This window comes from Danio rerio, chromosome 19 (genome assembly GCF_052040795.2).
Source record: "Danio rerio strain M-AB ecotype USA chromosome 19, GRCz13ab, whole genome shotgun sequence".
Taxonomy (NCBI): Eukaryota; Metazoa; Chordata; class Actinopteri; order Cypriniformes; family Danionidae; genus Danio; species Danio rerio.
Genome location: NC_141039.2, coordinates 20827308 through 20852500, shown reverse-complemented (window position 1 = coordinate 20852500; position 25193 = coordinate 20827308). Strand labels below are relative to the sequence as shown.

The window sequence follows — 25193 nt, the reverse complement described above, 5'->3', positions numbered from 1 at the left end:
AGGGACAGGAACTTTCAGACGTGTTTGTAACTGTTAGCGTTAGCATACATTAGCTCCAGTCGTGTTTCTCAAAGCAAGTTACATTTCGTATCAAACTGTTTTAAATTACTAAACGCTGTTACAACCAAACACCGTGGAAATGTTTTAAGCTCTAAATTCGCTAATTATACAGTACACAAGCAGTAAAAAGCTTACCTTTCTGACCAGAATCCACGTGAATCTTTGAAAAACCAAACTTTTTCTTCTTGTGATCTTCGTGCCATGGTGGTTGACAACCAGCTTTTTGGAGCATTACCGCCACCGTCTGGATGGAGTTTGGATCAGGAGTTTAGTAACGCATGTGTTTATTATGAAACCAACTTCTGCTTAAAAAAAAAAAAACAGTCAGCACAGGAGCCTGCTATCTCAAAAATAAGCGAATTTTACATAGTTTTTCTCTAGATGACATGTATAATCTATTTATAAATAATATTGTTTTGTTTGCGTCTAAACATAGCGACCATCCACACTAAATATTCTTTTTTTTTTTTTTTTTGCTATCGTACCATGAATATTTTCTCAAATTATCATTAAACGTGGAGCTAACAGATTACTAGATAAAATAAGAACTTAATCGGTTGCCATCAGCCGAGTCCTTGCCAGAGGCGGCCAGGACTCTACAGACAGACTCGGGCCGGATATGGTTGACCGGAATCGGGCCAGTGCTTTACAGCCGCATCACAACCGCATGTGCGCGAGCGAGCTGCGGGCCGCACTCGGCCCGGATAACACTCGCCGATGCCGAGTCGGAGCCGGAGGCGCCGGAGGGTAGCCGAGCTCGGGCCGATTACTGCCTGCTATCTGGGTAACTTTATATAAGGTGAGTATTAACGTATATGCTGTTAGTTTTCTCGGTGTAAAAGCTCCCTTTATCGCTTACGTTACGTATTCGCGCCTTATATCTTACGTAACTGCTTTATTAATAAGTGTTGCCACGGCGGAATATAACTTAATCGCAACCCAGATAGCAAAATACACTCGGGCCAGTTGCGGCTAGATTCTCGCCTGCCCGAGTCCGTCTGCTGTATCGTTACTTGGGCCAGATGCGGCGGCAGAAGCGAGCCGACGCTGCCGTAACCGTGCACCGGAATCAGGCCGTGAGTAATGTGTGGTGTGGCCCGGAGCTGGCGCGACTAAAGTCTTCATATACCTTGATATAAAACCTTTTGTTATTAATACTGGAAATTTGTAATTATCGATAATGTTTTATATTTTGAGGCCATTTTCTAGCCACGGTTGACCGAGGAAATGTAATTGTAGACGGTTAACGTTATACACCGCCATTTTGTGAAGCAAAATCACAATTTTGTCACCGACAATGTGATTATGTAAACGTGGCTAGTTACAAACGTGGCGTGTGTATGCTTGTACTTATCTTCGTTTCAGTGTCTAAGTTATATTAATGTTGAGGAGTGTCCACAAACTCTCATGTCCAGAATTGTTGGTGCTTTAATATCGTTTAACGTTATACTTATGTTAATGTAAAATAATTATTAACATACCACGTTGTATAAATCGACGTTTTAAATTATACTTTGTTCTTTAATGTAATAATTTGTCTTATCTGTTCTGAAACTGGTAACTTACCTTGAGCTATTTTACCTATTTTATTAATATCTCAAAATAAATAAATAGTTATTGCTTTATCTTATTGCTTTCCAGAAGTTTATGAAGTTTCCAATTGTATTTCAGGACAAGATTGAACAACATAATGTAGGCTAACAGCATCAGACCAATGAAGGCATGTCATATGAAAGCATGGCTCAGTTACAAGATGTAAGTATGTCTCATTATCTATACCATGGTTTTAATGGCTTACATACTATTTTAAATTTGTAGGTTTTTACTTACAAACAACAATAAATGTACACCCACGTGTTTAAAATTATTTTCTAGGTATTCATCGAAAGATGAGAGATCAACTGAAGAATGCTATGGACCTGACTCTAAGGTACTCTTTCTAAACTTTCTCCACTTGATTAATATTATTAAATTCTAGCTTTGGATGGATTCATTCATATTTGTTTGTATGCCACATCTTATGTTCCAGGAATTGATTTTACAGCAGCACTTCTCATGTTGCCAGCCTTGTTAAGCGAGACACTTCAACATTTCGTTGTGCTCCGGTGCGTATGTTGTTTTCTGTTTAGTATATGCTGTGATAAATGCATTTTATAATTCTTGATATTCTTTATATTAGGATGACGCAGTGGGTAGTGCTGTCACCTTACAGCAAGAAGGTCGCTGGTTCGAGCCTCGGCTGGGTCAGTTGGCATTTGTGTGAGGAGTTTGCATATTCTTACAGTGTTCGTGAGGGTTTCCTCCAAGTGCTCCGGTTTCCCCACAAGTCCAAAGACATGCGCTATAGCTAAATTTGGTAAGCTTATTTGTCTGTAGTGTATAAATGTGTGTGAATAAGTGTGTCTGGATGTTTCGTAATACTGGGTTGCAGCTGGAAGGGCATCTGCTGCATAAAACATATGCTGGATAAGTTGGTGGTTCATTCCACTGTGGCAACCCCAGATTAATAAAGGGACTAAGCCGAAAAGAAATTGAATGAATGAATGAAATTTATATTACTCTTTTAATCTGTGATACTTTTTTTTTTAATCAGTGAATATTAATTATTTTACTTTCTATGCATGTTGATTTTCTCTTCATCAGTGATAGAGTGACTGATATTAATGTAATTATTGCTTTGTCATTTACAGTGAATCATCTTCACCACATCCAACAGTTCAAGTACAGGAGGAGGCCACCGACTGGACAACTGTGTTAACAAGACGAGTCACGGCAGTCTTCAGAGTTGATGGAATTGCGATTGGCCGGGCTAATGATGTGGACGAATATACATCTTTGACATATCCATCTTATTAGAAGAACACCCTGATGTTTCTGCAGTGGAATGTTTTGAATGAACGGTGGACTGTGACAAGCCTCGATCTACTCCAGTTACCAAAGTGATCAACCTTGTTTTTTGTTTCTCTACATGCTCTTGGGATAATCACAATCATAAAGTTAATCCAGCACACTGCTCTCATTCATGCATAAAGCAAAATTTTAAATAACTTGTGGTCCTAATGACTATCAAAGAACATTTTCCAGATATGAGTGCTTTACATGTCATGTTTATCAAAAGCATAAACACATATTGTGTTACAACAAATTACAACTCCACTTGAGGATGATGAGGAGTAATCTACTGATGTTGAGGAAGAGGCTACTGATGTTTTTGGTTTTCTGCACTGTTGAAGCAATTTATAGAGAAAAATTGCCTTCATTCTGAAATACAGAGAAAATTTTGATGACAAATTATTTATTATGACTGAGTATTCTGACTCAAGACAAATACTTTGGACTTTATAAAGTGCAGGACTTGATGTAGCCTGTGTAATGTGTTTATAAATCTTAAATAGTATTCTTGTGGTCTTTGTATTAAGGGTAGATTATATACTGTACAGTGAGTGAACAGTTTTTATTTGTTATCTAAATTGTTCTTTTTACTGTTTTACATGTCTGCTTTATACTTGCTGTGTAATTTTATTCCTTAACACTTTCAGTTGTGAGTTGTAATGAAATATTTCTACATTAATAAATAAAAATGGACATCTGCAAACCATAATATTTTATTTATTTATTTATTTGTGCATGCAGTTACCAAAGGATCAAAATGCCTGGGTCAGTACCCTGACAATGCTATATAATATAAAAAGGTACATTTTTGTACCTTCGGTGGGGGTACAAAATTGTCCCTTAAAGGGTACAAATGTAGAAGGTACAATTTTGTACCTTCAAATAGAGGTACAAATTTGTACCCTTAAGGGTACCACCCCAGTGACGGGCCATTTGTACCCTAAAAGGTACAATTTTGTACCTTTTTTTCTGAGAGTGTATACATCTGTGATTGATTTAAGTTCGCACATTATTATATTTAATAAATATACTGCAAATGGATCCCTCTGTGTCAGACCCTTTGTTACATTCACATTCATAAAAAAGAGTGATGTAAACAGATTGAACAGTTTCCATCAGTCTGCATAATTTAGTTAATGTGTAATTGCTAACATAAATGTTGTGTAAAATTTTTAAATGTAGTTGCCTCTATTTATTACCTATGCAGGACTGAAAAGGAATCAACCAATCTTTTCTCCACACAATATCTTCAAAATAAACATTACAAAATAATTTTCCTCTAGGTTTTAGGTCTCTTTTTGTAAAAATATTAATCTAATAACTTTTTTTATTACTACAAAAACCTTTTTTTACTACAAAAGTCTACCCCATTTAAGTAAGGCAGCTAGAGATGCTATTTACACTCAGTGCAAATAGCAAGAGATGCTATTTACACTTAGTGCAAGCAGCAAGAGATACTGGCTGCGTTATTTACATGTGTAAATATTTAAACAAAAAGTACAGTAGATGCTATTTCCCTTCAGTGTTTATGAAAAGTATGCTATTACAGTGTTTATAGAAGGTAACAATTAATGTTACTAGAGTATAGCCTACTATTTAGACTAATAATAAAGCATACATTTTTCTCTAAGGCTTGCTATTTAAACAAAGTGCTTCTCACACATAGACTTTACTTGGCCTTGTGACACATGAATAATACTCATACTATCATCCTTTTACACTTTATATTCGTCCAAGAAAGCCAAACATTCGCGATCGATTAACCATTGGAAAATCTCTCGCTCCGTTTCCTACTGCTGGTTCTGTGTGCGCGATCTGTCACTCACTTGACAATCTCATGTGCTCCGCCAAAATGCGTCCAACAGTTTCAGAATCTTCTGAAATGTCCGGGATAGGGGTTGTACTTTAGCTTTCTAAAAGATTAATTATTTAATAAATGACTCAGATAAACTTTACTACATAGACTAGTCGGAAAGAATTAGATATATAATGGCTTTAAAACATTTATTAGAAATGTCTAATCAACTAATTTGCCTTATTAAAACAATCTACTTTTTTTTTCTAATGATAATTATAATTTTAACAATATTGTCTTTTTCTAATATTAATAATTTGCTGTATATTTCTATTTAATAATGTTAATGTACTACATACTTTATACAGATCTAAAATGCTTTGGCAATACTGTAAATATCAAGCCAATAAAGCAACTTTAAATATAGAGCAGCCTTTACTTCACAAAAGCAAGATAGTGTATTTCTTTTATTTCAACAGTCTTTTAAAAAAAACTTTAACCCATTGAGTCACAGTGTCAAAATAAAAAAATAATATATATATATATATATATATATATATATATATATATATATATATATATATATATATATATATATATATATATATATATATATATAAATATTGGGCTTCAAGTTAAAATGTAAATATTTAAAATATTTCATTGCTTCACAGTACATGGCGCAGTTAGGGAAGAGCTAACCCATGGAGAACAAACTGTTGGAAAAAAATAAGCCACATTAGGGCAGTTTTTTGAAACTGCTTGCCAGATATGCAAAAATAAATTAATAATGTATCAAGCTTGCAACATGGAAAATATCAAACCTATATGTACAGTATTTGTCATTACAATGTAATTTATATTATCTATTTGCAATAAGACTACTGAGTACAAAGAGCACTATTATTCGTTCAGGTTTATCTGATTCTTTTTGTTTGGACTTTATCTTTTAAGAAAACTAGGCATTAACTAACAGAAGTTAAATGATTACATATTTGTTTATAACAAATTAAACTTGCCTGTATCTCCTCAACAAATAAATTTGCAAATAGAAGAACAGCTTCTAGTTTGTGCTTATTTCCACCTAACATTGTCCAAAAAATAAATAAATGTAATTCAGTTAAATGTGATATCGGACTGCAACTCAAACTTGAGCTGATTATCACAATTCAAAGCAAAGCTTGGACCACATCAGATATGTGACTTAAAATTTGTCGATTTATTTCATTCATTTAACAAGGCTGAAGTTACATCATTTAATATACAATTTCATTAATAGCTACAGAATCTTTTTTTGCAAACTGTATTGGTAAATTCATAATGTAGCAAATAATGTAGCAAATGACTATCTGCTGAGGACAATGACTTTAGACTAAATCGTGCTCAATTTTTGTATATAAAAATTAAAAATCTCAGAAAGAGCCTAATCCAGTGTTTTTCTGTCTTTTAGACAACACAAACTAATAAATAAATATACATAAATGTAACAAATTATTAACAAAAATGTATCCAAAATATTAATGGTCAGAACCATGCATCAGCAACTAATGATGCTTGCATGAATTACACTAAGGTGTCTACTATCTCAAATCGGCTTGTATGCACTGTAATACCGATTACAGCTAGCTATAGATAGCTAATAACATTGACAACAATTTGAGAGTAAAGCTTATTTGCACCTATTATTATTTGCACTTATTCATTTGCAAGTGTTCATCAGCCTGATGTCTGAGGGAAGAAACTTTTCTTCCCTTTCTTGCTTCAGTCGGCTAGTGTGTAGCAGAGAGAAAAGTCTATGGCTTGGGTGGCTGGAGTCGCTGATAATTCTCTTGGCTTTCCTCATGCACCGCCTGGTGTAGATGTTCTGGAGGGAGGGAAGCTCACCTCCTACTACGGGTCCAGCAGTTCGCACAATCCTATGTAGGCCTTTGCGATTGCTGCTGGTACTGTTACCATACCAGGTGGTGATACAGCCAGACAGGATGCTCTCCACAGTGCAGGTGTAGAATGAGCGGAGGATGTTGGGGCTCATTCCAAACCTCCTGAGACGCCTGAGGAAGAAGAGGCATTGTTGTGCTTTCCTCAGCACTGTGGACTCAAAGAAACTTGAAAGTGCTGACTCTCTCCACTTGTGTCCCATTGATGGTGATGGGTGTGTGTTCTCTCTTCTCTCTCCTGAAATCCACCACCAGCTCCTTGGTTTTGCTGATGTTGAGTGAGAGACTATGCACCATCTCTTTGTAGGCCATCTCATCATTATCGGTGATTAGGCCCACCACCGTTGTGTCATCAGCAAATTTAACGATGACGTTGGAGCTGTGTTTGGCTGTACAGTCATGTGTGTACAGGGAGTACAGAAGTGGGCAGCGAACACAGCCCTGTGGAGCACCAGTGCTGAGGATCAGTGTGGATGATTTAATGTTGATCATTCTGGCCACCTGGTGTCTGCTTGACAGGAAGTCCAGGATCCAGTTGCACAGAGAGCTGTGTAGACCCAGAGGCTGGAGCTTCATCACCAGCTTGGCAGGCACTATGGTGCTGAATGCTGAGCTTTAATCAACAAACAGCATTCTCACATATGTGTTTTTGTTTTCCAGGTGAGACAGAGCAGTGTGCAAGGTGAAAGCAATTGCATCATCGGTGGAGCGGTTATTTCTGTTAGCAAATTGCAGAGGGTCAGTGTGAGCGAGCAGTACTGAGCAGATGTGGTTTTTAATCAGCTGCTCAAAGCACTTGCTGAAGATGGATGTCAGAGCAACCGGACGCCAGTCATTCAATCATGTGGTTTTAGCTGAAACAGCACAATAGTAGCTGTCTTACAGCATGTGGCAACCACAGATCGAGAGAGCTAGAGGTTAAAGATGCACTACTATAATTTTATCTGTAGATCTGCCGTTAACCCCCATGTTTAAATACCTTCAATCATGTCACAACATAATAAAAAACATAAAAACTGATAAATTAATGTATCATTTGCTTCAATATGGACCCTCATCAGGTGAACTGTGCGTTGGAACTGAATCTTTTCATAACATCATTGCCGTAGAGTTGGTGCGTGGGATTTGTGCGCATCTGTTCTCAACAGAAGTGAATGGGGAGAATTGGCGTATCGTATGCACACAAAAATGGATTTTAGTGTATGCATTGCACCCAAAGGGAAAGTGTAAAGTCATGTAATTTGTACGCAGATTGATGAGGTTTGGTGAAATAGAACCTTCCCAGAGCGTTCCTTGTTGGTTATTTGTTTTATAACCTAGAGGGAACCTCCCAGAACGTTTTTCTGTATAACTATTTTAAAAATTATAATAGGTCTAACACACACAAACACACGTGTGTTTTAAATAATAATTTCAATTTTTTTTGTTTTTTGTTGATTTATTTTTTTATTTAAAATATTTAGTTATGTAATTTAGATATAACAAATTATATATGCTTGACGTCGACTGTGTAACGTGATTAATTCCAACCAACAACGACAGGCTGTCACTCACACATGACTTTTGCTTCATGATGTCGACCACTTGTGCTAATCAGGTAGGGGTATTAAAATTTTTTGGTTTTCAGCAATTTTTGAGGATTTTGTTAAAGGCAGCGTATATTTGTTAACTAAAACCAAATAATTATATCAAATGTAGAGATTAATGAGGTCATTAGAATTACACAGTGCTTGCTATTTAAAAGCAATTTATAGGGTGACAAATAAGGTGTGGCAAGATAAGAGATTTAAAAATCATTAAAAAAAGTCGTCAGGTACTTTAAAAAAGTACAGATTATATTTTAGTTGAGTTCATGTAATTAAATTTGCACCATTTTTTAAAATAATCTCTAAATGTACATTTTAATTAGTTTTTCCAATATTTGGCCATGCTAAAAACATATCTGATTTCTAAATAATCGTTGAGAAATTTTGTAAAAATTAAAAAAAATAAATAAATAAATAAAAAAATTAAACTATTTCATTACACTAACTTTTAAATTTTATTTCACATTATCTCCATGTTGGGGCGTGGTGGGCATGATCACCTCACAGCAAGGTAATAATAATAATTAATAATAATTTCTTACATTTATATAGCGCTTTTCTGGGCACTCAAAGCGCTTTACACAATGGGGGAAATCTCCTCATCCACCACCAGTGTGCAGCTTCCACCTGGATGACGCAACGGCAGCCATTTTGCACCAGACCGAACACCACACACCAGCCGATTGGTGGAGAGGAGACAAAGTGATGATATGCCAATCATGATATGGGGAGGGTTAGGAGGCCATGATGGACAGAGGCCAGTGGGCAGATTTGGCCAGGATGCCGGGTAAAACACCTACTCTTTTTCGAAGGACATCCTGGGATTTTTAACGACAACAGAGAGTCGGGACCTCGGTTTAACGTCTAAAGTCCAAAGACATGGGGTATAGGTGAATTGAATGAGCTGGCCGTAGTGTATGTGTGTGAATGCAAGAGTGTATGGTTGTTTCCCAGTGTTGGGTTGTGGCTGGAAAGGTCTCCGCTACGTAAAACATTTGCTGGATAAGTTGGTGGTTAATTCCGCTGTGACAACCTCTGATTAATGAAGGGACTAAGCTGAAAAGAAAATGAATGTATGTATTTCCATTTATATACTTTTAAGAAAATTACCCATTACACCAGTTGACACAAGTCAGTTACCAGTTACAAACTACCTGACCATGTTACAGTCCAAGATTCTTTGGCTCTTGGTGAAGGCAGTCGCACTTTTCTTCCTCTGACCCTTATCTTTCCTGGCTCCTCTTGTCTCGTCTTAATCTATCTTTGAGGCTCTCTGTGCCCTGCTATCTAAATGAATAAGGAATTATGGATTTAATCAACTGGGCTCTGAACACAATTGACACCATCTTTTTGATGAGAAGTTTGGGCTCGAGAGCCCACTTGTCTTGCCAGGATGTTTGCAGCTGGATACGTGATGGACGGATGGGAGAAGTGGCGTGTTGTGTGCCTGCTGCTCTGTCCTTGGAGGATATTGAAGATATCTACCCATTCGGAACTTTGATAACAGGGTTTCGGGCCAATAGGCTTAAAAAAAATAAAAAATAAATAAATATGTACACTGTAAAAAATGTTTGAGATTTTAACAGTAAAAGTGTGTACAATCTACAGTGAAAACTTGTTAAATGATTAACAGCTCATTTCAGTACAAAATACGGAAAATAGCTGTAACAGATCTAACCTTTGTTTGCGAGAAACTTATCAGAGTGTCTGAAATCTCACCACACACCCTCATTCACTAGTCCCTAAATTAGTCAATTAGTTTAGTCCACTAGACAGAGTGAATGATCACAAATAAGTGAATTGATGAACACCTGCAGCTAACAAGCACAATCACTGAAGGACAGAACAAGAAATAAAACCACAGACACAGCCTCACACCAAACCAACTGAATTAAAACAGAGGATTAAACAACTCCATTAAATAACAGCATTAGCAGCTTCACTGATTATAGTTTGACTTCAGTTCTGTCATATCTGCAAGAATATTTGATAATTAACCGAGGTTATATATTTTTTTATTGAAAATGTTTCACTTGACCTCACCATCATGGAGATCAGAGGCTGCTTTAGTTGGCCCTTTGAACCTGTATTCTTCTATCTTAATGGTTTTATGGCTGTTATAACAGTGTTTCTGAAACTCATCAGTTATAAGCAAGAAAAGCAATGAAAACCGTTATGTACTTATTTCAGAATTAATTTTGTAAATCACAATAAATAGCTAATTATTTTAATTATCTAATGGTATATGGGACAGTAGTACAATTTCCAGAAAGGTTGACAAACAATTATGAAGGAACTAATAATTAGAATTTCATGTAAAAAACCTTGAGTGCTTCAGCGTCTTATTTAAGACACACAGACATCAAGAATTAGGATATGAACCTCAACCATGGTTGCTAAAAAAAAAAAAAAAACTGCATAATTAATTCATTCCGCAATGCATGCTGGGTACCAGCATAGTACAAAACTCCCAGCATGCATTTCAGCATGAATAAATTATGCAGCTTTATGCTCTTAACATTTCTTTCTTTTCCTTTATTTTATGTTGTTTTTGGGGTGTAATATTTCAGTAGATTGTTTTGCATTTTCCTTTTTTTATTTAGATTATTTGTCACCATTATTGAGATTTAAAGACTAATTGTTGATGTCTGTGTGTTTTGAAGATTTGCCACAGTTCAAACATTCTCATTGTGAATGGTGTTATAACACCGGGTAAACTGTCATTGATTGCTGAAGCTTCAGTGGTTTAATCTATATTTATTACTCAATTCTTACACTTACCATGTTATTCAATAAGAACACAAGAAGGCAAAGGTGGCTACATGACAGTTAATTTCATCAGTCTTAAATGTATATTTTATTTTGGCTTTTCATGCTATCAAGACAGTATGATTAACACTATTAATTATAGCAGCCAAAATAAAAATTAACTTAAAACAAGAAGTTGAAAAGTCAGACTAAAGCAGACTCTGTCCTCCATCATGGTGACTTCAAAAGAACAACAGAAATTTCATGAAGAGCTTTTGTTCACGTGACAGAAATAAAGTCAAAGGTCAGTAATAAATTAAGCTCCTGATGTTTGTGGAGTTGTTTAATGATCTCTGCTGAGATCTTGAAAAAATAAAAGTTTTAGTGTGTAATTATTTTTATTAATTATTATTTTTATTTAGAGTTTTATTTTCAGTTGATTTCATCTTTAATTTTGGCTGTAATTTGTGTTATTTGGTTTTGTTCTTTCCTTCAGTGATTCTACTGTTACCAGATGTTCATCAATAACTATTAATCCTCCTTTAATTAGACACTTAATTGTCTCAATAATTTCATCACTGCCTGAGTGTTCAACCCTCTGTAGTGAGGACACTAGTGAGGATTTTGCTCTGCGATTTAAGGGGTTAAATGTGTTCGACGAAAAATACAGACTGTGGAATGTATTTTTAACAGAAATATTCTGTAGATTGAATTTACGAATGTAAAATGTTAAAAACGGTAGATTACTGGCAACTGGCAATATTTTTTTGTAAAATAACAACAACAGCAAATAACAACAACAGCAAAATACTGTAAAACATTTTTGTGGCACCATTGTGTAGGATAGTAGCATCTGTGTGCAAGTCCAAGATGAACTGAGAAAATCTGATGTTATGCTGTATCTTCTTTTGTTTAAATGTAACTGTGTAGTTACTAATGCAGTAAAAGTCTGTTTGTTAATTACAGTCACACATGGGCACAATAATGCATTTAATAACTTTATGTTTTTAAAATGTTTTCGTAGTAAACTGATGTACATGGTTCTCAATATCAATATGCTCAGATATATTACTTAGACATTTAAAATATTGATTTTAATGCCAGTAAATTCCAATTAAAAGGTTGTTGCTTTCTGCAAAGAAAATAATTAACTCAAAGGTTTGTAAATTATCGTTGCATCAGTTAATGAATACATTTTTCTCTATACAATACAATTTTACAAAAAAAAATCTGTAAAAACTTATTTTTTTACTGAAAAGTTCTGGCAACCATAGCTGCCAGTATTTTTCCGTAAATTTTACTGAATTTATTTTACAGTGTAGATGATATTACAAAAAAGAAAAAAAATCCACTTTTTTACTTTTATGCCATTCAGTCCAAACACTGACAAGTATGCTATATAAAAAGTGCTGCGGCTCTCTCACTGTTGCCTTGGTGCTGGGATTTAAGGCCAATGTTTGCAAACACACATGACCGACCAACAACAAAGCATGGAAAACATTCTCATGAGTGTCCTCCTAAATTATCCACAACCTATTTATAGATAAATTCATTTGTTTAACAACGGTGAGTGCATCAAGCATGAAAACCTCCAAAACTCAAGGCTGTGTGCTCAGTCAACAGAAGCTCGTCAAAATTGTTACCTCTCTCATGTTAAATTGAGTTCTTTTGCATTTTTTTTTATCAGCACCATGAACTAATGATGTTAGACTAAATTGACTAAATTGACCCCAACAGAAAGACTCTGGTAATAAGAGCCCAATGGTGTAACCAGTTACACCGCTTGACATTTCAATTAAAATCAATTTTGACAGGCATTATCATCAACACCTATGTATGCACATGGGCTTGGTGGGAATATTTTAAATTTAATTAAAAAAAATACTAATTGTTTCAATAATGATCAATTATCACTGTATTCCTCATTTCACATGCATATCTAGGAATACCTGACCATACCCTAAAAGGTCAAGCATCTCACATTTTACAGTTTTTTCCAATTGTTTACACACAACTACTTGTACTACAGACACAGTGACTAAAACATTTAACTGACGCACCAACCCCCTGAACCAATTCTGCTAAATTACAAGCACAATTCCGGCTTTACACTAAAATTGCAGGTTTAAAACACAGTTTTTTTCAAAACACTACACACAATTCTCTGCATTTTGCACAATTTTCATGCAGAAAACCTTTTGTTTTCACAAGGAACACACTTTCATTCTCAATTGTAAAGTCAGTTGTCCTACTTTGCATACTAACTCATCACATAAGTAAACACCTGTCACACAGAATCCATTCCTCAAACCTATTGAGGATTTTTTTTCTGCCTGGAGATGTAAAGTGTATGACCAAAATTCACACACATGTATACCTTTTTCTCCAAGCTATAGCAGGTTGATGCTTTTTGTGGCTGGATTCGCCATGTAAAGTGACATTTCCCCCACTGCTTAGCCAGACCAAAACAGAAAAGCGGATGCAGTATAGCTGTTTTTTTTTTTTTTTTTACCGTGACTGTATTCAGTAAATACCTCTGTTGATTGTATATGTAGACCGCGATATCTGCAACTTTGTGTTGGTTGGGATGAACACTGTGTACACTGTATTTGTGGGGAAAATACAGTAAAATATATTTTGTATTTGTTTGTTTTGTATAAAAACAATACTCTGAAATATTTTACAATGCACTTCTGTAGGCTTATACTGTCTATAGTAAAGTGTAACACTGAACAAAAAAAAGGCTTACAGTAAGTCATAATGATGAATGGAGAAGAAGTGGTCATAGTGTTTTACATTAAGCACATCAGTGTTCAACTGATCTTATGACTGTCTATTCATGTGATGGTTTGTGTGTGTCATTTGAAAACAAAAGACCATTTTGAGAAGAAATCACATTGTTTTGAACGTAGAGTTTCATTTTGCAGAAGAATTGAAGAGTTTTGCCCAATGTGTGTGTGTTTAGTTATTTGTGTGTAGAGTTCTGACAATATGAGACATGTTTTCAGAAAATGTGTGCAAAGAATTGGAAAAAACTGTGAAGAGAGTTACTAAGCTTTGCGTGCAGCAATTAGTCCTATCAAGAGTTCTTCTCTGTGATACATTTTCCTGTCATATGGTCTTGTGCACAATATTAACAAAATGACTCAATAAATGATGGTTACACCATCTTACAGTTTTTCTTGTTTGCTTTGACCTGGTAGAAGAAACCAGGTTCCACTTCATTTTCATTGTCACTATCCCAGCAGAGCAGAAGACAAGTCTTGCAAATGTGTAAAACCTTTCTCATTGGGTTGACACATTTTCCCCACCATTTTTCAAAACAGCTAACACGGATGTCATTCAAGCAGTCCAAGCTCCATTGTTTCAGCTATGGTAACCAAACAGAAACCATCTATTTCTAACCATTAGATCTACCAAGATCAGTATGAATTCACTGAAGCACTGGTTTGATACTCCTCCACACAAACCTTCAATTAGCAATCAGTCTGCAAACATTAAAAATGTTGGAAGGTCTGTGTTTTTCTGTGCCAGCATGGATGGAGGAGGTCAATAGTGGCTATGTCTTATACTCCCAATATATTTGACTGTATATAGGTTAACATGCATTTTCTCTAATATTTACAGTATTTTATTACTTTTGTACTTTTGTCTGTATTTTTTTTTTTACAGTATTTCAGTTTTTAGCCACAGTTTGAAAAATGTCATGAATTCAATATAAATTTAATCAAAGCATGTCTTATTCTGGATCCAATTCTTTTCAAAAGAACAAATTTGACAGTCCAAATAGAAAAACAACAAATGGCTTTGGCAATAGGCTACAATGGCAAGCAATGTGATTCATACTGAGTTCTGTATTTTGTATTTTGTTGTCCATTGTGTAATGATTACAGTTTTTTTTCCAATTGTTTACACACAATTAATTGTACTTCAGACATACTACAACATGTAACTGATGCACCAACCCCCTGAACCAATTCTGCTGAACTACAAGCACAATTTCTGCTTTACACCCAAATTGCGGATTTAAAACACTTTTTTCAAAACACTACACACACAATTCTCTGCATTTTGCACAATTTTCATGCAGAACATCTCTTGTTTTCACAAGGAACACACTGTCATTCTCAATTGTAAAGTCAGTTGTCATACTTTGCATACTAATTCATCACATAGGTAAACACCTGTCATACAGAATTGCAATTTAGAAATCAGAGCTCATCTGGTTCACAACTAGTTTACTGCCCACCCATGATTTTTAGTTTTTTTTATCTCCCCCTCCATATTCTCCATTACTCAAACCTATTGAGTATTTTTTTTTCTGTCTGGAGATGAAAAGTGTATGACCAAAATCCACACACACGTATACACTTTTCTCCAAGCTATAGCAGTTCATGCTTTTCATGGCTGGTTTCGGCATGAAAGGTGACATTTCCCCCACTGCTTGGTCAGACCAAAACAGAAAAAAGGATGCAGTACAGCTGTTTTTTTTTTTTCATTTTATTTTTTTTTTCTGTAACTGTATTCAGTAAATACTTCTGTTGATGGTATATGTAGACCACGTTATGTGCAACTTTGTGTTGGTTGGGATGAACACTGTGTACACTGTATTTGTGGGGAAATACAGTAAAATTTATTTGGTATTTGTTTGTTTTGTATAAAAACAATATTCTGAAATATTTTACAATGCACTTCTGTAGGCCTATGTACTGTCTGTAGTAAGTGTAACACGGAACAAAAAAAGGCTTACAGAAATTCATTATGATTAATGGAGAAGTGGTCATAGTGTTTTACATTAAGCACATCAGTGTTCAACTGATCTTATGAATGTCTATTCATGTGATGGTTTGTGTGTGTCATTTGAAAACAAAATACCATTTTGAGAAGAAATCACATTGTTTTGAACGTAGAGTTTCATTTTGCAGAAGAATTGAAGAGTTTTGCCCAATGTGTGTGTGTTTAGTTATTTGTGTGTAGAGTTCTGACAATATGAGACATGCTTTCAGAAAATTTGTGTAAACAATTGGAAAAAAACTATAATTGAAAGAGCTCATATATATACTTGTTTGCAAGTTATGTTGTTTGAAGGTAAAACTAGCTTTTGTTGCTTATTTTAAATGTTTTACACGGTATATGTGCGTTTTGGAAGCAAAATGTGTCCTTTTGACCATGAGTGCCGCTGTTTAGGCCTGTGTTTTTGAAAATATGGAGTTTCAGTTGACAGCTGCAGGGAGAACATGCAAACTACACACAGAAATGCCAACTGACCCAGCCAGGGCTTGAATCAGTGACCTTCTTGCTGTGAGGCGACAGCACTACCTACTGCGCCACTGCCTCGCCAGTTGACAGATGTAATTTCCCAAATTAATTATAATAATTATAACAATTGTGCTATATTTATGTGCCTTATTTACAAATAAATAAGTCTAAAATATTAAATAATGCCAAACTAGCTGATACAATGTTTCATTGAGAATTTTTATTTTTAAATAAGATAAACTATTTGGTATCACTTTTTTTATTTACACCTTTGACATTCTTGCAATAATCCCCTAAGAATGAACTTAAAATGGATTAAAAAAAATAATAAATAGACTTCCTCAAAATAGAGAATGTATGCAAGTAATTTGTTATTTATTTTGAAACTGTAATCTTTTTTAATTGATTTAAATGACATGGACAGTTAAAAATGAGTGTCATGTCATTGACCCTATAACAGTCAACTCATTAGCCACTTCAGTGTCCTTTTTCTGAGGTTATATTATCTTCTAGACCCCCACAAATCTATTAACTTTAATCATTTTACAGACACAATGGGTGTTAGTTTGATTTATTGTTAAACTTTTAGATATATTTTTCATAAATACATATTTTTTATAAAGGCATTGGGGGAACGCCATTTCAATGGTCATCAGACATTCAAATGTTGCTGGAATAATACTGTTTAGATTTATTTATTTTGCACAATAAAAAATTGTTAACAAAAGTACAAAAGTAGTGTAAAGTACAATTCAGATGATATAGACAGAAATTGACGCAGCAATGGCAGAGCATCTTGATCTTAAACATGTATGGAGAATAAAAAAAATAATCCATACATTTTATTTAATTATTTATTTATATTCATTCATTCATGTTTTTTCGGCTTAGTCCCTTTTTTTATGTGGGGTCACCACAGCAGAGAGAACCGCCAACTTATCCAGCACATGTTTTACGCAGCGGATGCCCTTTCAGCCGCAACCCATCACTGGGAAATATTTATTTATATGTTTGTATATATTTTTTTGCTACTTTCAAATAATTTTTCTTAATGTTGCTGTGTGTTTGTGTTTATTGGTTATAGTACTGTTTGGATTATTTTATTTGCACAAAAATGCACACATGCCATTGGATTATTACTGTTTGAATATTTTTTTTTTTATTTAAAAAATGCGAAAATTCCATTTTTAGAATTAAAACGTATATAGACTTTCAGGTCTGACTGAACCGAATTTTTCCCCTTTAACTCCTTAACTAATTGCCTATTACAACTGTACAAACTAGGCTGTTTTAAATGCATGTTTAGGTAAATCTACTCGTAAGAAGCTTGTAAAAGAATCCAATAAGCAAAAATAAATGATTATTTATTTTTTTAATTTTCAGTTTAAGCCCAAAAGACATGGACAAGTTGTTTACAACTTTCCTAATATTTCAAAAATGCTGGTTCATAAACAACGCATTCAGCAAATGCACCAATGGAAATTAAGCTCACACTATTTTGAGATGACAGTACCAAATGCTTTCCCAGTTGTGATTGCATTTTTGCATAAGGGTGAAATTGCTTGTCAAGCCCAAGACAGACTCACATTTTGCGACTCTCACTTCACGGGCCCTATCATACACCCGGCGCAGTATGGCGCAAGACGCGGCGCAATAGTCTTTTGGTAGTTTCAGCTTGGCGCAAGTGTCGTTTTGAGGCGTTGCGCTACGCTGTTTAAATAGCAAATGCATTAGCACTCATTTGTGCGTCCATAGGCGTTCTGGTCTAAAAAGGAAGGCATTCTGAGGCGGACCGCTGGCGCATTGCTATTTTGAGAAACTATAATAGATTTTTCATTAGACCAAAACTAACCCGGTCTAAACTCCGGATTTAGACCTCCTTTTAGCGCCGGATTTAGCGCCTCGCTTACGCACTGCTTAATACGCACAAGAGAGCAATAGGCAAATATCTTTACAGATGAAAAAAGTTAAATATTAAGGATATATATAGGATATAATAAGAATAGATATGATATAAATATAAAGGATTAAAATATTACAAAACATATTATTTTCAAGCCTACATAAATATGAAAAATCACTGCTTTTATGTCTTCTTCATCTCGGGAGGCTTTTTCAGTTCATTCATAACAATTAGCTTTTTTTATATGGTAATTATTATTGGCAGTATTATTTAATGTATCCATATTTATATTTGTTTTATTAAAAACAAGCTTAGATTTGCCCACCTGTCAGGTTTAAAACCATTAGGGGCATGGCAGGTGTATTTGGAAATAACTCCAAAGTATTTTGACCACACTTGGTCATTATTGTTCATTTATTCGTTTGCTAGAAATCAGAACTGAATTTAGAAATAGTTTTGAAACAAATCTTTGCGCTTAACAAACGAAATTAATTACTTATATGCTAATTGATGTCTGTGCGTAAAGGTTTCCCTATCCAAGAGCGAAAGTGAAAGTAGATCATTTATCTCTCATTCTCACGCAGTAGATGCTCTGTTTAACAGTTTTCTGTTAAAAAACTGTTAACTGTTAACTGTTTGCTTGTGAAATGCTAATTTTTTCCTCTTAGACTTACTTTGCGTCCTGTAAATAGCGAATGCGCTCTTGGCACGATGCAGATGGGTCTTAAAGGGAATGGGAGATGAGACTCTAATTGGTTTATTCTCAAAACACACCTATAACTCATTAAGAAAATAAAATCAACCCTTTTAGACCATGCGCCTTGGCGCAAGGCAGATTGCCCGTCCTTAAATTAGCAAAAGCGCGTCCTGACACGCCCTGAAAGCGTTTGCACTCTGCGCATGGACCGTCAAAATAGAGCCCCACAAGTTTAATTCACGTGAGTTATAATTTTCAGTTTTTTGGGGACAACATACCAGACAAACTGCATTCTGGCTTTAAAGCAGATGAAAGGGGACAACCATTATTTGGCACATTAGTTGTTTTTTTATTTTGTTTTTAACATCATAGTAGTTAAAACTTTGATAGCACTTTGATATCCACACACAGGGCTTTACATTAACACTAACCTACCTGCCAAATGGGGGTAGATTTCAGCTGTGGCGGGTTATGCCGAGTTGAGACTGCGTGATTTGAACCCCGATTTTGAATCATCATCAGGTTTTGAGAAATTGTCTGCCTGAAATCACAGACAAATCAGTGCTCATTCACATGAGTAACAATCACACACAATGGACTTTCAAAGACACAATTTGAGAGAATCGCTGATGAGTCGACAAAGCCTGTGAGATATTTGGCATGCTACAGTAAATATCTGGAGCTGTCAGTAAATCATGCTGTGTTAAATGTGTTCTGATTGAAAATAACATTGGCAATTGCCTACAGCCAATGAGAGAGCAGCATCCACGAGTATGGGTATCTGCAGGCCAACAGGAGGTTGGGAGAGAAGTTAAGAGTGTTCATTTTCAGTTTATTTGGACCTAAGAAATGGAGGAAAATCAATAGTGTTGCCAGTTAATTACTGTAACCGAACAATTACAGTGAGTAGCTGGCAACAGTTATTTACTGTACTGTTGTGTTGCAACTCACAGCATTATACTGCATACACCAGGGCTATTCAATTGGCGGCCTGCGGCACTGAGGCTAATTTGCATGCACACCGGATTAAATATAGCAGCGGACGTTCCCATATCACGTGTTTTCCGCTTGCAAGTTTGTTATTTCTAATGTAAGAGTGTCAATATGCGCGCACAAGCGGAGCAATGCGCTTGCCTCTTTCCGGGCGCACGCACTAGAAAACATTTCACGGTGAGAGTTGTGCGTGCCTTTCAGTGCAATGTAAACAAAATATATGTTAGACTAATTATTATTAAAATGATTATATACGCATGAACCCAGATGATAACAACAGTTAATCTAAATAGCTACTTCCCTAATATAAAGCTTGTTGTTTTAAATTACATTAGACATAATAATCGTGAAAGCATGATTTTTTTTTCAGACTATATAATCGTACAACCAAAATCTATAATGTTGCATCACTAATTGTTATGCTGTTCAAAACAACATATGAATGTGTTGTCTGTAAACTCTAAATTGTCTGTAGTGTATGAGTGTATGAATTATAAAAACAAAAAAGCAAAAATGAAGTCGGTAACAGAGAATCCAAAGGATCCAATCTTTTTATTATTTACTTAAAAACAATGTAGCCTTCAAGTACACAGTTCAAGACAACAACAATATAACTTAATACACAGACTTACTTTAGAAATCCTCAAAAACATTTTAACACATTTTACTTACTCATTGTAGATTCTTATTTATGGCTTAAAACATCAGACTCTACATCAGAACTGCTTAACAGAGAATGGAGCACTCAGAAGTGAACAAATCAAACACCTGACTCCCTTAAAGGGACAAAACATTATGAAAACTTTTTTTTCACAATTTTGTGCTTAGAATAAGACAGACATCCTGTGTATGTGTGTATCAATGTCCAAATCATTGTTTTCGGCATTAAGATAAATGCACTATTATATATAACACAAAAAAGCATCAGAGTAGATGGGACAGTAATGGCTGAACAGTAATTTCCTATTTATTATCACAGTTACTATCTTTAATGGGCACATAAAGTACATTACTGTAATTTATTTCTTTGCACTACACAATTTCATACAAATCTTACTCGTTTTACAGTAAAATACTGTTTCACTTCAAGTATTTCATTTATAACAATAATTAAAATCACACAAGATAGTTGTAAAAGTTGAGAATGAAAGGCCTATAGCCTGCTAATTTATGTTAAAATAATCAATTTAAATGATACATTGCTTTATGTTAAATTAAATATATAACTCATATGAAACATTACCATTTTTAATTTACATGTAAATTGCATTTTAAAAAACGTGATTAATTTTATCAGATTAAAATGAAAGTTATTAATTATTATTAATATTGTTATGTGTTCATAACTATCTAACAGGCTATAGACAAACCTATTATAAATAAGCCTATTTTGTCCAACATCAAGCGAAGAGCATCTAAATGGAACACAAAACAACAGCATAAATGCATAGATCAAATTTGTTAAACAGGTTTGTCTATAGCTCATTAGATAATTATGAAGATAAAATAATGTGTGCTTCATTAGATGTGTTTTTGACAACGTTTAAAATGACATTAGCTCTTTTAAATGTGTTTGTAAATGTGATTAGGCAATAGTACATTTATGACTTCTTTGGCTTGCCATTGTTTTATGTCACATTCGCCATGCTCACTCAAGCAAACTAACTTGTGCATGTACGATGGTAAAAATCCACGACATCTATGACGTGGGTACATGTTTTTAGGCGTTTTCCCAGACCAGTCTAATCTTAACTATTGTGATTTGAAACGATGTTGTCTGTAGTACAGTGGAAACTTTGTTAAACTGCTGTTTACAGCATATTGTAATATTGTGTAAACATACCCTTGGTTGACTGGAGAGTTTTCTGCATTACAATAACATGTCATATTTGCGTTCATCTTTACTAGGGCCAGAATTATCCAACAAATCTCCCAATTGCAGCACACAAAATAACGTTCGAGGTTACTAAAGTAACCCTTCGTTCCCCGAGGAGGGGAACGGAAGCACTATAAGTGGATTTGATTTGTAAAATCCACGCATTGGGAGGATTCGGATCAGAAGCCGCTTGTCTGGAGAGTATTGAACGGGCCAATGAATGAATTAATTGGCAGCGTAAGCTTGCGCAGGTGTGCGACATCTGCAATTATCTCAGCATATAAGCACACCTGAAGCCAGCAGACGCCATCCTTTTAAGCTGAAGAGACTTTCAAACAGCTAAGGGACAGTCATCATGGCGACGGAGTATAGTGCTTTTTAGTAACCTCGAACGTTCCCCTTCGGGGGGAACTTCAGCACTATAAGTGGATTTGATTTGTAAAATCCACGCATTGGGAGCCCATTGAAAGCGCCATAATGACTGCACCTTACCAACACCCCCGATGAGGAGATAGTCAAGCAAGCGTGACGCACCCACATCATGGGGGGCGCGGTCCTCCAACGTGTCCCTGGCCCTAATTTATCCTACTTCAACAGAAGTTTTACGGATTTAGATATATTTTTTGGGAAGTCGTGAGCATCTAGATAATTCTAGGAAATACGACAGTACGTTGGGAAGCGTGCAATCCCGATAGGGAGGACGCTGCGGAGGCCATCCGTTACCCATGGGGGGGATAGATGGCAGAATTTACATATGGACTAGCCCTAAAAAGGGGGGGTACGCATAGCAAAAGAGTGGTTAGCGGAGAGGGAAGACACGGGTCCGCCCAGGGGGGGGACTTAACCGTGGCGGAATAAGCATATGGGATCGCCTAGTGGGGATCACGCATAGCAGGCACCTATACCCAAAACGCGGGCTGACCAGCGGGCAGACCTACAACGTAGTGGGCCAGCAAGTGACTCCTCCGCTGAGTCAGTGCTGGGGGCCACGGAGGAATCTGCAGGGCTCACCTGACGGGGAACTTTACTGACAGATAAAAAAGGCGCACGTACCTCCGTGTTAGGGAGAATGGCGCAGCAAGCGTGTTTCAACACCCTACCGAGTTGTCTCCTCAATCACCAAAGGGTTACCTAATACCCTTGAGGAAACCGGCTCCACTCGCAGATTGTAAAACCTTGCAAATGTGTTGGGTGTCGCCCAGCCCGCAGCTCTACAGATGTCTGTTAGAGAGGCGCCGCGTGCACGCGCCCAAGAGGATGCAACGCTCCGAGTGGAGTGTGCACGAACTCCCGGGGGACACGGCTGACCTCGACTCGAATAAGCGAGTGAAATGGCATCCACAATCCAGTGGGATAATCTTTGTTTTGATACGGCACTTCCCTGCTGCCGACCGCCATAACAGACAAAGAGCTGCTCAGATGATCTAAAATTCTGAGTACGGTCCACATAAATGCGCAGAGCGCGAACTGGACAAAGTAAAGAAAGGGCTGGGTCTGCCTCCTCCGGGGGCAGCGCTTGCAGGTTCACTACCTGATCTCTAAAGGGGGTGGTAGGAACCTTGGGCACATAACCGGGGCGGGGTCTCAGGATGACGTGAGAGTAATCCGCCGAATTCCAGGCGCGAGTCACTGACCGAAAATGCCTCCAGGTCCCCGACCCTCTTGATGGAGGCCAACGCAACCAGCAGAGCTGTCTTCAGGGACAGAAATCTTAGAGATACTGATTCGAGTGGCTCAAAGGGATCGGATCGCAGACTCGTGAGAACGAGGGCGAGATCCCAAGAGGGCATGAGAGGGGGGCGAGATGGATTAATTCGCCTAGCACCCCTAAGGAACTGGATGACCAGGTTATGCTTTCCCACGGTGCCGCCAGCTACCGCGCTATGATAAGCGGAGATGGCGGCCACGTAAACCTTGAGAGTGGAGGGCGACAGCCTGCTGTCTAACTTCTCTTGAAGGAAAGAGAGCACAACACTAATCTGGCAATTTCGGGGGTCTTCTCTGCGAGAGACGCACCATTCAGTGAATAGACTCCACTTCAGGGCGTAGGCGCGCCTCGTGGAGGGGGCTCTAGCCTGAGTGATGGTATTAACCACCGCAGTCGGTAGGTTACCCAAGTCTTCCTCGCGTCTAGGGACCACACGTGGAGGTTCCAAAGATCGGGGCGAGGGTGCCAGATGGTGCCCTGTCCCTGAGAGAGTAGGTCCTCTCTCAAAGGGATCCGCCAGGGGAGGGCCGTTGCGAGGAGTGAGAGCTCTGATATCCAGGTCCGGTTGGGCCAAAGGGGCGCAACTAGCAGAACCTGTTCCTCGTCCTCCCTGACCTTGCACAGAAACTGCGCGAGCAGGCTCACTGGGGGAAACGCATACTTGCGCATGCCCCGAGGCCAGCTGTGGGCCAGTGCATCCGTGCCGAGAGAGCCCTCGGTCAGGGAAAAAAACAACTGGCAGTGAGCGTTCTCGGGGGAAGCAAACAGATCGATCTGGGCCTCCCCGAATCGCGCCCATATCAGCTGAACAGACTCGGGGTGGAGTCTCCATTCTCCAGGACGTAACAGCTGTCGTGAGAGCGCATCGGCTGCACGATTGAGCGTGCCTGGGACGTGAATGGCGCGCAGCGATTTCAGCCGCGGGTGACTCCAGAGGAGCAGACGGTGGGCGAGCTGAGACATGCGGCGAGAGCGCATACCCCCCATGCGGTTGATATACGCCGCCGCCGCCGTACTGTCCGTCCTGACCAGCACGTGTTGCCGCTCCAGCACCGGTAAAAAGCGGTGGAGAGCGAGGAACACTGCCAACAGCTCTAGGCGATTGATATGCCAATGCAGCTGGGCACCCTTCCAGAGGCCCGCAGCCGCATGTCCAGCTCCATCCCGAGAAAAGAAATCCTCTGCACGGGGGCGAGTTTGCTCTTTTCTCGGTTGACCTGAAGCCCCAGTAGGCGGAGATGCCGAAGCACCTTGTCCCTGTGCATAATCAATTGCTCCCGCGAGTGGGCTAAAATCAGCCAGTCGTCGAGATAATTGAGTATGCGAATGCCCGCGAGCCGAGGGGGCGCTAGGGCACCCTCCGTGAGTTTGGTGAAGACCCGCGGAGACAGAGAGAGCCCGAAGGGGAGGACCTTGTACTGCCACGCTCGACCCTCGAACGCAAACCGCAGAAATTGGCGGTGGCGTGGAAGAATGGAGACATGGAAATACGCGTCCTTCAGGTCTATGGCTGCAAACCAATCCCGAGGACGAACGCATTGGAGAATGCGCCTCTGCGTGAGCATTCTGAACGGCAGCCTGTGCAGACAGCGGTTCAAAACGCGCAGATCTAGGATTGGCCGTGACCCACCGCTCCTTTTGGGTACGATGAAGTATGGGCTGTAAAACCCACTCTCCATCTCGGCTGGAGGAACCGGCTCGATTGCACCCTTCGCCAGGAGGGCAGCAATCTCCTCTCG

General features: G+C 37.7%; 1 protein-coding gene across 1 annotated transcript in view; it reads right to left on the bottom strand.

Annotated features, from left to right (window-relative positions):
• The window catches only part of LOC148679789 (uncharacterized), a 415121-nt gene extending 390628 nt beyond the window's left edge, over window positions 1-24493 (bottom strand). Inside the window, exon 1 of the mRNA XM_088651496.1 lies at window positions 21826-24493. Within this exon, the coding sequence (XP_088507622.1) occupies window positions 23285-24286 (1002 nt within the window). The 5' untranslated portion in view covers window positions 24287-24493 and the 3' untranslated portion in view covers window positions 21826-23284. The remainder of the gene's footprint in view (window positions 1-21825) is intronic.
• Between the last annotated feature and the right edge of the window lie 700 nt (window positions 24494-25193).